This window comes from Vigna radiata, chromosome 9 (genome assembly GCF_000741045.1).
Source record: "Vigna radiata var. radiata cultivar VC1973A chromosome 9, Vradiata_ver6, whole genome shotgun sequence".
Classification (NCBI taxonomy): Eukaryota; Viridiplantae; Streptophyta; class Magnoliopsida; order Fabales; family Fabaceae; genus Vigna; species Vigna radiata.
Genome location: NC_028359.1, coordinates 1454982 through 1468452, shown reverse-complemented (window position 1 = coordinate 1468452; position 13471 = coordinate 1454982). Strand labels below are relative to the sequence as shown.

The 13471-nt window shown below is 35.7% G+C and overlaps 3 protein-coding genes across 4 annotated transcripts; 2 read left to right on the top strand and 1 right to left on the bottom strand.

The window, feature by feature from the left end:
• Positions 1–408: 408 nt before the first annotated feature.
• LOC106774184 (glucose-6-phosphate 1-dehydrogenase, chloroplastic) lies at positions 409–5074 on the top strand. Its single transcript, XM_014661076.2, has 10 exons — positions 409–820; positions 1761–1951; positions 2084–2178; positions 2413–2527; positions 3094–3299; positions 3370–3519; positions 3618–3738; positions 3893–4122; positions 4220–4420; positions 4623–5074. Exons 1-10 carry the CDS (start codon positions 610–612, stop codon positions 4870–4872), a joined length of 1770 nt encoding a protein of 589 aa, XP_014516562.1. The 5' UTR covers positions 409–609; the 3' UTR covers positions 4873–5074.
• Positions 5075–7344: 2270 nt separating this feature from the next.
• Positions 7345–9204, bottom strand: LOC106773661 (pentatricopeptide repeat-containing protein At4g26680, mitochondrial). Its single transcript, XM_014660393.2, has one exon. The coding sequence runs from the start codon at positions 9165–9167 to the stop codon at positions 7605–7607; it is 1563 nt and encodes a 520-aa protein (XP_014515879.1). The 5' UTR covers positions 9168–9204; the 3' UTR covers positions 7345–7604.
• Positions 9205–9281: 77 nt separating this feature from the next.
• On the top strand, positions 9282–13417 carry LOC106773599 (mediator of RNA polymerase II transcription subunit 6). Of its 2 annotated transcripts, none has more exons than XM_014660316.2 (5): positions 9282–9642; positions 9741–9915; positions 10647–10716; positions 12080–12189; positions 12897–13417. In XM_014660316.2, the coding sequence occupies exons 1-5, from the start codon at positions 9413–9415 to the stop codon at positions 13056–13058; spliced, it is 747 nt and encodes a 248-aa protein (XP_014515802.1). In that variant the 5' UTR covers positions 9282–9412; the 3' UTR covers positions 13059–13417. The 2 variants fall into 2 exon arrangements, with proteins under 2 accessions (XP_014515802.1, XP_014515801.1); XM_014660315.2 differs by having other exon boundaries at positions 12071–12189.
• The last annotated feature ends 54 nt before the right edge of the window (positions 13418–13471 follow it).

Sequence of the window (13471 nt, the reverse complement as noted above, 5' to 3'; positions counted from 1 at the left end):
ACAATAGAAGCAATCTCGGCCCATTCTAAGATGGACAATTATATTTTAATAATATTTTTTTACAATATTTTAACACTATTTATGTGTTATTATGTGATTTTAACATTATTTATGTGTTATTCTGTGATTGGTTTGTGTTTTTTATTATTATTATTGATTACGGAGTAATTTTGAATCAATAACATGTAAATGATGTTAAAATATTATCAAAAAAAAATATTGTCAAAATATCATTATTTTTTTTCACACAACCCAATGAATACTAATTTTCTCTACAGAACATTCATTTTTCCTTTCATTAATTATTATTATCTTGAAAAAAAAAAAGAGAAAATTTGGACCTCACGTTTCAGGATATTTTGTTGAGTGTATACAGAGCAACCTTCCAATTTGAAGTGGTCCTTTCACATATCCAAAGGCAATTTTGGCATGATGTCGCACTCATAAATCATAAGACTAAAGATTTTAACCTTTTATTTTTCATCAACAATTAACTATATTAACTGAACTCCCGCACCTTGTTCAACTTACTGTTTCTGATCTTGGATTTTTACTTTGTTGCTCAGTTCTTATGGTTTTCTTCTGAAATCTTCAGCACCAACTTCTTGCATGGCCAGTATTCTAGGTCCTTCTTTAAGCATAGTCAGGGCCTATGCATTAAGAAATGAGCCACTAGTTGTCTCTAAAATCACTGCAGTAGGAGAAAACTCTCATTCACCACTATGGTTTTCATGCACTCGCGCTAGAAAATCTGCTAGAAACCATTTTCAGCTCAAATCCTCAAATGGGCTTCCACTGAATGCTGTTTCTTCAAATGATGGTTTGTTCTTCAACCTCAGTTTTACATGATCTGTTTTTCTTTTATCATTATGTTGTAACTTGTATATATTAAGAAGCTAAACTTCAACTGGATTGAAATGGTTGCACATGCCTTTTGTTTGATCTAGCAATTGTTTCCCCTTCCTTTGCAGCCTTTGATTACACTTTTTAATTAGAAATGTGCAAAATTGGTTGGAGTTAGTATTTATGAGCCTCCTTAGTGTCTTGTTATCCTAGTAGTGAAATTTTATTTTATTGTTCAATTGTATACTTTGATCTGTTCCTAAAACAGTTGGTATCACATTCACAAACTATACGCGTTATTGTTAAACTCCCTGGACCTGGTAATCAATCTGTTAATCAGAAAAAAAAAAAAATCAGATTATATTCCTTTATGTGGAAGTTTCTTCTCTTACCCTTTTCCTTCTTTGTTACACTCCTGGTTTTCCTTCATGATTTTCACTTCTCTTCAATCATGTCTCACAGCCTATATATGCATTTGCCTCCATCAGAGAGAAAAAGTTAAATCATACTGAAAGCTTCAACTGGAGTTGGACTGACTTCATGTTGACAGAACATCTGTAATTTTCTTTAATTTTTACTACTTTGATATTTCTTCTAGTTTGGAAAATTCCTATTCCTTATTGCCAAAGGGATCATCATACCATGTTCTCTTCTCCCTCCCTTAGCTTCTATGTACTCAAGTACCATTTTGCTTAAAGATTTAGTTGAATGTTGAAACCATGGATTATAATAATTCAATAACCATGTTGCAGTTTTTTGTTGAGTCCTCTATTGCACTGAAATCAGACCACATGTTGTGGGCAGATGAGCTGTTTGTTTTAATTGTTCACATATTGTTGACTACTTGTGCATTTACATTTAACTAGAATTGTTTAGTTTAGCTAAAGTCATATGTCATATATTCATAAATTAATTAGGTTTAGCTGGAACTTCGTTGGCTAAAGAAGATAGCCAGCTCCAACCACTTCATGGACTCTTTCCATTGTCAGACTCAGAATGTACAGGATCCAATCTTAGTATAACAGTTGTTGGAGCTTCTGGAGACCTTGCCAAAAAGAAGATTTTTCCAGCACTCTTTGCACTCTTTTATGAAGATTGGCTACCTGAGGTCGGACTGGTTATATAGTGTTTAGTTTCACTTAGTAGTGATAATTAAACGTTTGGGAACTGAGATATCTTAGATGATTTAAATATTTTGGAACATTGTGTTTGAGTCTGTCTGGTTGTAATCTTTATGCAGAATTTTATTGTTTTTGGATTTGCTCGGACTAAAATGACCAATGAAGAATTAAGGAACATGATTAGCAAAACCTTAACATGCAGAATTGACAAAAGGTAAATTTCATTACAGCAATCCTATTTGGTATTTAAGGTTTTAAAAGTTGCTGGATAACAGGTAATTGATTAAATGCAATGAACTTTTTCTTTTCACTTTTATCTTTCTTAGGTCTATATCACCACAACACATTTATACAATTTAACTTTTATGTTATTGGGCTAAACCTTGCCTTATATTTTTCCCCTACTTCCCTTCATTTTATGTATATTGATACTAGTCTAAACTTGCAGAGAAAATTGCGAAGACAAAATGGATCAGTTCTTAAAAAGATGCTTTTACCATTCTGGTCAATATAATTCTGAGGAGCACTTTTCAGAATTGGATATCAAGCTGAAAGAGAAAGAGGTAATATAATACTATCTGCCATATTGCCCTGCTACACTGAGCCCTGTACATACATCAGAAAATAAAAAAATAAAACAATATTGAAGAACATTTTCCACCAGAAGTGAACACACTAAAACAAAAACACAAGTTGAATCATGTTGTCTGATATTGTATGCTATTTGTTTCTCAAATTTAAGATGAATGCTTCAAAAACTGAAATTCCCGTGAACATGAATTTCTTCTACTAGGCTGTGTCACGGTTACTTTCTAATAGTAGTCCCTCCCTGCTTCACAAAAAGGAACTCTAGTTGCTTTTTCATAAAATTAAATATTCGTTCATAGCCAGAGAGCTAAGTTTAATAGGGTGCAAAAGGCTTTCGGTCAGGTGGTGATTTGAAAATTAAAACTGTAGTTATACAAAAAAAAAAGGTTCTAACATTTGTCATAAAATTTAAGGCATTTTATGTTTCCATAACTAAAATTCTATTGTGTCATGCAAAGAAGATCAAATTCTTCATGTTAGCTGCTTGCGTAATAGCTGATCTACTAATTATACTGATATATTTGACAATGGTCTTTTCTAGGGTGGAAAATTATCAAACAGATTGTTTTATTTGTCAATACCTCCAAACATATTTGTGGATGTGGTGAGATGTGCTAGCCAAAAGGCTTCTTCCAGAGATGGATGGACAAGGGTTATTGTTGAAAAGCCATTTGGTCGTGACTCGGAATCATCTAGTGAGCTAACAAAATGCTTGAAGCAGTACCTCACTGAAGACCAAATATTCAGGTGCACTTGGTTCTTTTTTCTTTTTAAACAAGCTAAAATGAAAAGCCTGGACTCATTGGAAATTCTTTAGGATTGACCATTACTTGGGTAAGGAGCTTGTGGAGAATCTATCAGTGCTTCGCTTTTCAAATCTTGTTTTTGAGCCTCTATGGTCCCGGAATTACATTCGCAATGTGCAGATCATATTTTCTGAAGATTTTGGAACTGAAGGAAGAGGAGGGTGAGTACTGAGTAATTTTGTCATATACTTGTCTTGATGGTATTGCATAGAATGATAACTCACACGACTAATTGATCTGGCTTTGTGCTTTTCTTCAGTTATTTTGATCACTACGGAATCATTCGGGATATAATGCAAAATCATCTTCTGCAAATACTAGCTTTGTTTGCAATGGAAACACCAGTCAGCTTAGCTGCTGAGGACATCAGAAATGAAAAGGTAATACATATCTTTTTGTCTAGCAGAGTATACCTAAATAACATCATTTTATTTATGTTTAAATTCGGTCCTCCTACATATCCTATAATCTTATGGAAAAATTTTCAACTAATATTATGATGTTCAGTGATTACTGAGAATGGTTTTAACTCAGGTGAAGGTTCTGAGATCAATGAGACCACTGCAGCTTGAAAATGTTGTTGTTGGTCAATACAAGGGCCACAACAAGGGTGGAAAATCATATCCTGCTTATACGGATGATGCAACTGTTCCAAAGGGTAGTCTTACTCCAACATTTGCAGCAGCAGCTCTTTTTATAGACAATGCCAGATGGGATGGAGTTCCTTTTCTCATGAAAGCTGGCAAGGCTCTCCATACTAAACGGTACGCAAGTTTCTTCTATCTTCAGGTAAACTATGCCATTCAATTTGCTCTGCGCTGTTTGGAACTATTTCAAGAAAAAATTTAAATTTGTATCCAGTGCAGAAATCAGAGTACAATTCAGACACGTCCCAGGTAACTTGTACAAGAGGAATTTTGGAACTGATCTAGACAAGGCTACGAATGAGCTTGTGCTTCGTGTACAACCTGATGAAGCTATATATTTGAAAATCAACAATAAAGTGCCAGGTCTGGGAATGAGATTAGACAGAAGTGACTTGAATTTGCTTTTCCGAGCAAGGTGAGAGATCTTACTGTTTCAAAACTTGTTAATAATGTCTCTGCATTTCCTTCTTCATAATTATCCTTGGATATAACTACTGCTTGTGAAACATAGCTTAACAATCTTAAAAAAATTCATTTGCTAAGACTGGTCATTAATTGGAGGGAATACAAACGTATTTGATGTGGGCATTAATACGAATCTTTGATTTTCTGTGAAGATATCCAAGTGAAATACCAGATGCATATGAGAGGTTACTCCTAGATGCCATTGAAGGAGAGCGAAGGCTGTTCATTAGAAGTGATGAGCTTGATGCAGCTTGGTCACTGTTCACTCCTTTGCTAAAAGAACTTGAAAACAAGAAGATTGCTCCAGAGCTCTACCCCTATGGTAGCAGAGGACCGGTTGGAGCACATTACCTTGCTGCAAGGCACAATGTTAGATGGGGAGATCTTGGTAATGAAGACTGATAAATGGCAGAGCTCTCCCATGATCAAAAACATTCATTATCAATACCTTTTCCATCACATTATAGGACAGCTACACAGCTTGTCTCACTGATTGAACTTATATAGTTGCATCAAGTTCATACAAAAACCAAGTTCCCCTGATGTAGTTTACGGAAAGACTCGGGTATCAAATCCAAAGAGATGGGATGAAATTTTAAACGAATTGTTTGTATAGATTCAGTCGTAAAATATAGGTTTAAACCTCTTTTTGGTCCTTAAGTTATAAGCGGATGTTTAGTTTAGTCCCCGTTTTTAAAAATGTAAATCTTTGGTCCCTAAGTTATAAAAAATGTATCAAATGAGTCATTTTTTGACTTGAAATACTGTTTTTGGTTGTTTCTTAACAACTGCTACATCTTTAGATTGCTCTGATTTGTTTCTTAATAATAACAGCACTTTAGATTGCTCTTTGTACTTTGAACATGAACATCAAAAAAGGACTCATTTGATACATTTTTTATAACTTGGGAACCAAAGGTTTACATTTTTAAAAGCGGGAACTAAAGTGAACATCCGCTCATAACTTAGGGACCAAAAAGAGGTTTAAACCTAAAATATAGAAGCAAAGATGGGGGAATGATAAAATGAATTAAAATGCATGTAAACTAATATTTCTAATTCAAGGACTATTCCTAAAATGAGCTATCACAGAACAGTGTGCATATGCACTAAGTTGATGGCTAATGCATGATGAAATGATTTTAGACTTGTTAGAAAATCAGAATGATTACTTAAAACTGTTAGAATGATGTAATGTAATATGCCAGGATGCTTAGAATTATGAAAAACTATGCCGAATTACAAAATCTGAAATTGTTTGATGGAATGCTTGAATGAACATGTAGTTTTACCAAATAGTTTGTGAAAATGCTTCAATGAATTAAAAGAGCAGAAAATGAATATGCAATGAATGGAACAAGTAATGATGAATATGAATGGAAGATGCCATTTAATCACAAGAAATGCATCCAGAAACAAAAATCGCTAATTAGAAATGATAATCAAAGGTAGTAGTTCAAAAAAGACAAACTAGCATCTACCATGACTGCATAGCTTCAATTATTAATGAACACAAATGTAACTTCACTAAACACTCAAAATTATCAACATTATTGTATAGAAATAAAAAAAAAATGCATGGAAGATTATCAACGATTGAGGTTTGTGTGTTTTACATCATTCAAGGCCCATTAGCCGGTCATGGCCATGTATTATCTACCCACTTTTCCTACTACTCTTGTATGTATCTGTTTTTTTTTTCTTCTACCGTTTTTTAATGCATTTGAAATGTGATATAAGGTGGGAAATTTTCAAGAAAAAATATAAGAGTGTGATTGTTTCTCTTAAGAGAATAAGAATGAAGATGTCAGCAGTTTCTCAAGTCCATGTGCATGGAGGGCAACCCTTGGTCATGTCCTCCCTCTCTTCTCTCCTATTTTTCACCCTCTCTTATTTTTTAACTGGATTATGAGGTTAGATAAATAAATTTGTTTGTTCTTTTGATTCTTGTTGTGATTTATTTTTATTTATGTTTTTTGCTTCTTAATCAAGTAAAAGTAATGATTTTACATTATAGCAAGTTAGTATGATGTTAAATCTATAAAACATATCATCCTTTGAGTCTAAGGGTTTTTTAATTTTAATTGAGAATTTACTTTAATTAAAGTTGAAGACTTTAACCAGAATTAATCAAAAATTTACTTTGGTTAATTAAAAGAATAGATATAATTAGACATAGTAATATTTAATTGATAATGTACTTTGATTAAATTTACTATGATTAATAAGTTTTAAAAAGTTCTTGCTTTTAGTTTGAGAATGTACCTTGGATAAGAGTGAGAATGCCTACAACAAATTAATTGAGAATCTACATTGATTAATTTGAGAATCTAACACAATAATTAAGCAAACAATAATCTTAATTTTTTGTTTTACTAACCCTTTTATTTTTATTTCCTAACCTCCTCTCTATTTGGTTGACTACTATCCTAATAATACACAGAAGTTACTATAATTTAGTAATATTAATTTGATGGCGTCAAATGATTAATATTTTGAATAATTTGATTTTTATTTTCATTTATATATATATATATATATATATATATATATATATATATATATACTGGTATAGTCGCATGTCACAGTAACTCACGGAATTCTAGTCAATTTTTTTTTGGGAGTAATTGTTGGGTAAAAAAATTTTCTTATAAACCTTTTTGCACAGTATGATAGATACTGGATCAAAATTCAGAATAGGAAGAAAGACAAATTTTCTTATATATTGACTGAGTGTATCTCCACAAAAAAATTCCAAGGAAATACGAGAGATCCAGGCCTCAAGCCTTTAACTGATTGACTAATCATAGAATTAGTAACGAATAACAACTCAAGCATCTCCATTCAAGCAAATTCAGATCAATCTCAAATATGTATCTTCGAATATTTACAATGATACTTCTATTGGGTATGAAATGTAGAACCAAACAAGTTAACCAAGTACAAGGTATTGTTCAGCTTCAAACAACCAGACAAGTACCACCAACAAAGGTTCGATCTAATACAAAGGACTTAAATTCCACGATGTAACAAACTAATATTCGTATCTTCGTTAATAGAGACATCTATTGTCCACCTCATCTGGTATATGAAGTGTCTCGAACAAAATTACCTCTGATGGAGAATACCAGAGTTCAGCTACTTGTCTCATTTTCAGGATAGACGATGAATAATTTTTCTTTGTCTAACCCATCCGGCAAGAGTCGCCTCGCTTCCATCTCGCTATACAGAGCCAATGCCAACTGGTTTTTCCCACACTTATGAAGTCCATGATACAGCTCAGATAACGTGCTGGAATCTGGCCTCATCAATCTACCCAGCATGTCCCTCAAAACCTGCACAGCCCCATCGAAGTCCTCATTCTTGCAAAAAGCAGATATCAGCATCTGAAAAGTATGCTCATTTGGATTACAACCACTCCTCACCATGCTCCTATAAATAAGAAAGGCACGCTCAGAATTGTTCCTCACACACTGCCCAGTAATAAGAGCAGAAAAAGTACTCGCATTTGGAACCAGGTTCTCTTTATCGAGCTCCTTTACAAACCCTGCAGCCTTCTTTGTCTTCCCATCCTTACACAGCCCCAAAATCAATGCATTATAAGTTAATATATCAGCCTTAATCCCATTCCTCACCATCTCCTCGTAAACCTTCCCACCCATTTCACTGTCTCCAACCTGACCATACCCATGCAACAAAGTATTGTAAGTTACAACATTGGGGGTCACATTGGCAACCTTCATCTCATTGAAAACCCTATTCGCCTCATGCAACTTCCTCTCCTTACAAAACCCATTAATCAGAGTGTTAAAAGTAACCACATTAGCCTGCACTCCATGACCCCCCATCAAAGATTTAACCTTTAACGCCAAGCCAAACAGCCCCTTGTTACAATACCCCGAAATCAAAGTATTGAAAGACACAACATTAGGACTCAAGCCCATGTCCCCCATCTTCTGGAAAATCTCAAAGCCCTTCTGCACTCCCCCCAACATGCAATGAGCGCGAATAACCATGTTGAGAGTGTAGACGTTAGGCGAAACATAAGAGCGACGCATCTCCCGGTAAAACGACAGCGCGATATCTGCTCTGCGGAGGCGAAGCAGAGAACTTAAAAAGGCGTTGCAGGATTCAACGGTGAGGGAGAAGCCGTGTTGCTTCATTAGGGTATAAGTGAGGGTGGCGCTGCGGAATTTACTGGCGTGGGCGAGGGTTTTGAAGAGGGCATCGAAGACGAGAGGAGAAGCATTGCAGATAGGGTAGGAGTGTAAGAGAGAGTCGAAGAGGGTGTTAGGAGGGTGTGAAGAGAGGATTTTTGTGAGGATGGTTTGGATAGTTTTGAATTGGCGATGTGTGGCGAGGGTGTGGAGGAGGAACGAGAGGGTTTCGAGGTTGTGCGTGGATGGGTGGTGTTGGAGAAGCCATTGGGAAAGCTTGAGGGACAATACGTGGTCGTTTTGGAGGTTGAGGAAGAGGTGTTTGAGACGAAAGGGTGTGAGAACGGAGCACAAAGGATGTAGCTTTTCCCAGTGGGAGTTCACGACGTGACTGTGAGCGACGGTGATGAAGTCCAGATCCTGGCCTCGAGGTTCGGGAAGGGTTCGGTGAGGTATGGGAAGGAATGGCTTCGTTGCTGGGGTTCTGTGGGTTGCTTCGGTTATCAGAGTGCAAAATCGACGAACTTCAATGTTTCGCATTGTTCAATGCTTCTTCTCTCTCATTTTCAGGTGGGACATGTTTTTCTTTCGGAATCGAAATTGAATGAGCAGTGGGACCACATATGTTTAAATTAATGTTATTTTTGACACATAGGCAGTGTCAACATACGGGATCCTAAATCAAACTGCCCTAACTAACCATAGTCTCTCCGAAAGCTGTTCTGCGCCGCCAGCGGAGTGAACTAGAAAACGTAAGAAAGCGGTTCGGAAATTGGAAGAGGAAGATGGCGACGGCGCCGGGAAACCAAATGCTGGAGGGAGGAGGAGCGCCGCCGCCTCCTGGGACTGATATGACCGGAATATGCTTCCGAGACCAGCTCTGGCTCAACAGCTTCCCTCTTGATCGCAACCTTGTCTTCGATTACTTCGCCCTTTCCCCTTTCTATGATTGGACTTGCAACAACGAGCAACTCCGTATGCGATCCGTTCACCCCCTCGACCTCTCTCAACTTTCGTATGTAAAACCCTAAATCCCTTCTCCTTCCTTCTTTTTGATACTCTTTTAGGTTTCGTGGAATGTAATAATCGAATAATAGTAGTTCTGCTGTTCAGGAAAATGACGGGGACGGAGTATATGCTCAGCGAAGTTATGGAGCCGCACCTGTTTGTTATTCGCAAGCAGAAGAGAGATAGCCCCGACAAAGTTACGCCTATGCTCGCCTACTACGTCCTCGATGGTTCCATATACCAGGCTCCGCAACTCTGCAATGTTTTTGCTGCCAGAATTGTGAGTTCTTTCTCTGTGTATTACAAGTTTTCATACTGTTTTTAGGTTAGGGAGGATTCTTTTCTGTGAATAACTTGCTTGCATGACATTGAGAAGAAATGCATTTTTGTGATCGGGTGTGATGTAGAATGGAGGAGGAGTATGTTGAAGGAGTGATTATGGTATTTATGAAGAGAAACTTAAGAGATCTTTTATTATTTTGTGGGGGTTTAAAATTTTTCTTTTCCTTTTTGTGCAGGGTATCTAATAAAGGTTTATCTTGGATCGTGTTATTACTTCACTAAAATCATGATTTATCTAGGGTTTAGTTATTACCTTTGAGTTATGATTTCTCTTTAGGGGTTTAGACTTTTTGCATGATTGGTGATTTCTTTCTCTGAGAATATCTGAACATGAACCAAAGGAGCTCTCCACCTAAAGGAGTGTTTTAGATTTGTTTGTTAATGGAGGGAGTACTCTGACATGAGGAGTACTCGTGGTTGGATTGTGAAAATTAGAGAAAATCCTTTTCAGTCCTGAAACATAACGTTTTTGTTTTCTGTTCGAAGCTGTATTAGTTCTATCTGTTCTTTAGTGTTCAGGTTCGGCGTTTTGAACAGGAAGCACTACAGTTTTATACTTAAGGGCCTTATTGTACTATTTTTGTACAGTTTACTAGTTTTTCTTTTCGTCAATTTTTTATATTATTGGAGATTTGGTGTCTAATACTGGTTTTGTCATTGATCTTGCAGGGAAGGGCCCTTTATTACATACAAAAGGCATTTACTACAGCTGCCTCCAAGTTGGAGAAGATTGGATATGGTAAGTGCAGACTATGGCTGTTTTCTTTTCTTTGCCAGAGATTGTTGCTTACAGCAATGTTACAAAATCTGGATAAAAATACCGTATTGCTACACTTATATTCCTAGAATAAGCAATAATTTTTTGATATTACTATGGTATGCCATCGTTATTGTTTGATAAATTAAATAGAGTGAGACAACTCTACTGCTGAAGTTTGAATGGCCACTCTCGCAATTTGAGATTATTCCTCCCTAGGACATCAATTTTTTTACTTTCGAAGTGTTGTTCTATTTCAATTTATGTGTTCTGTGTAATCTGGTAATTATAGACCAGTTCTTGTGATAGTAATACAGTAACAATTTCTTTACCAGTTGGTTTCTATCATATTGAAACAATATAATTTATAGATCATATTGATCTTTATTAGTTATGCTATCAAGGACTAAGTGTATGGCATTAATCTCGAAGCATCACTTTCATATATTTATAATTGGAGGACTAAGGAACTATTTTTCTTTTAAAAAAATCAGGATGCTTCTATGCCTTCCTTGCTGGTTTAGATATAGTTTCTGATAGTTTTACTCCTATTTCGAAAAGCAAACTCCCCGTCTTTCTTTCATTTTACACCACAATTTTCCTGATTCCAAGGATTCTCTTTTGTACACTCTTTTGGACGTTATCGGCACTTAAGAACTTTGTAAACTATTAACATAGCTTATGAAGGTGACCAACCTTGCAATCTTGGCAGTTGCGAGATCTTTTGAATTTTTTGTCTTAATATACATTACATCAATAAAGTTGTCTAATTCAGAAAGCATCCAAACCTGCATGCTCATTAAGGGTTGATTTAGGCTGACAAAGATTTTCTGACGATTCCATGAGATTAGGGTTCTTTGGGTAGCTTGATTTGAGAATTAGGGTTGTTGTAAATTTGGGGATAAAGAGCTGAAGCGGGTCAACTTGAGAGAGAAACACTGAAATGATTTAAACTTTGTTTAAACATGAGTTATGGTGCACTGAATTACAATGTGAAACCAGATCTGTTTGTAGAATCTGTTCCAAAGGTGCAATTTGGTCTGTGTTTTTTATAATAGGTTCAGTTTTTCCTGGTATAATTCTGTTTGGTTCAATTATTCAGTTTCTTTTACCACCCTTAGTATCATCTAAGCAACGATTAACATCAGTATGTCACTATTGCAACTTTAAACCATCAGGAGATTCTGCCACTGTTATTTTACCATCTAATTTTTCATACCCATTTTTTCCCCTTACATATGTTCTGCCTGCTTGTAAGACATGTTTTGGGAGTTTAATCATAGAACTGTTATATTTCATACTTCTGTACACATTAACTAAATTGTGATTCTTCTAGCTGGGTCAGTGGATTCTGAAAATGAGACTGCATTGGTGGAGTCAAAGACTGCTAAGGAGACGATTGACATAAAGGAAGTTAAGCGTGTAGATCATATTCTTGCATCCTTGCAACGCAAGGTAAGTTGAAAAAGTACATCTTTCACATGTTTCCTTATTAAAAAACTATGTACAAAAACTATTAAAATTACTGGTAATATTTTTGTGTATAAAAAGTGGGTACAGGGGTTGAAATAAAATCTGTCTCAAAAATACGCCCACGCCCAATCAGTTCTGAGTATTTCTCCTGTCAAAAAACAGTCTGTGTATTATATCAAAACATGAAGCATTTACTATATTGAGAAGCCAAATGCACTTAATTTGAATAATTAAGGGCGGGTGGCATTAGCTTCACAAACCAAGAGCTAAAGTATCATCCCTTTCATTCATGGGTAACATGGTGATCATATTATTAAAGTCATTTTTCTTGCATTTCACGGGGCCTGGAGAGAAGTGCCATCAATAGGGCTTTCCTAACTCTTCCCAAAAGGAAGAACATGAAATTCTTATTTCCTTTCTATTGCAATGAGATTGGATCTATTCATAAAAAAAATAGAATGTTTGACTGATTAATAACTTGGATAATCTACTTGCAGAACCTAAAACTAATCTACTTGTATTATATAAGAGATCTGGTTCTTTTGTGGTGATGCACACATAGTTTAAACAAATAGTTGTGTATTGATTGATAAATTTGAACTGCTAACAATGTTGGAAATTTATCTCATTCTTCTCTCATCCTTTATTATTGGTGAGAAATGAGTATACTAACTTGCTGCCTGGTGCAGTTACCACCAGCTCCGCCTCCACCACCCTTTCCAGAAGGGTATGTACCACCTCCTACAGCTGAAGCTGAGAAAGGCACCGAAACTCAGGAAGCAGCAGAAACACAAGCTGCTACTGCTGATCCCATAATTGATCAAGGACCAGCAAAAAGAATGAAATTTTAATATTAAAGACATACTGCAATGGCTGTTGATATTTATACAGGTGAAGGAAATTTATATTGTTCCCAACATGCAGCCTTGCTGGAACAGTGATTAACTTGATGCTATTATTCTCTGGTCTCTACAGGCGATGCTCTTTTCCTGTCTTCGCCTTAAATGTAGATATATGATCACTGAAATAGGATCACACCCTTGTATTTTCATTCTAGACAATTTACTGAGCAATAGCAAATGTAAACGATTGGACATTTTCTATTTATTGCACATCCTAGTTTTACCTGAACAATATTGCGTCCCTTGGATTGAATTGTCTTAGATTCTCGATTATGTAGAAACTTAGTGAGCTGTGGAATTGCTCAATACAACCAATATTTTAGTACTTTTGTAAAATTTTCTTTTTTAACTTTTTTAAAATC

Excerpts from the sequence above, each read along its gene's own strand:
- LOC106774184 (XM_014661076.2), top strand. The coding sequence starts at position 610 with ATGGCCAGTATTCTAGGTCCTTCTTTAAGCATAGTCAGGGCCTATGCA. Across the intron at positions 821-1,760 it reads TGCTGTTTCTTCAAATGATG|GTTTAGCTGGAACTTCGTTG; the intron begins GTTTGTTCTTCA and ends TAAATTAATTAG. Across the intron at positions 1,952-2,083 it reads ATGAAGATTGGCTACCTGAG|AATTTTATTGTTTTTGGATT; the intron begins GTCGGACTGGTT and ends ATCTTTATGCAG.
- LOC106773661 (XM_014660393.2), bottom strand. The coding sequence starts at position 9,167 with ATGCGAAACATTGAAGTTCGTCGATTTTGCACTCTGATAACCGAAGCA.
- LOC106773599 (XM_014660315.2), top strand. The coding sequence starts at position 9,413 with ATGGCGACGGCGCCGGGAAACCAAATGCTGGAGGGAGGAGGAGCGCCG. Across the intron at positions 9,643-9,740 it reads CTCGACCTCTCTCAACTTTC|GAAAATGACGGGGACGGAGT; the intron begins GTATGTAAAACC and ends TCTGCTGTTCAG. Across the intron at positions 10,717-12,070 it reads GTTGGAGAAGATTGGATATG|CTGGGTCAGTGGATTCTGAA; the intron begins GTAAGTGCAGAC and ends TGATTCTTCTAG.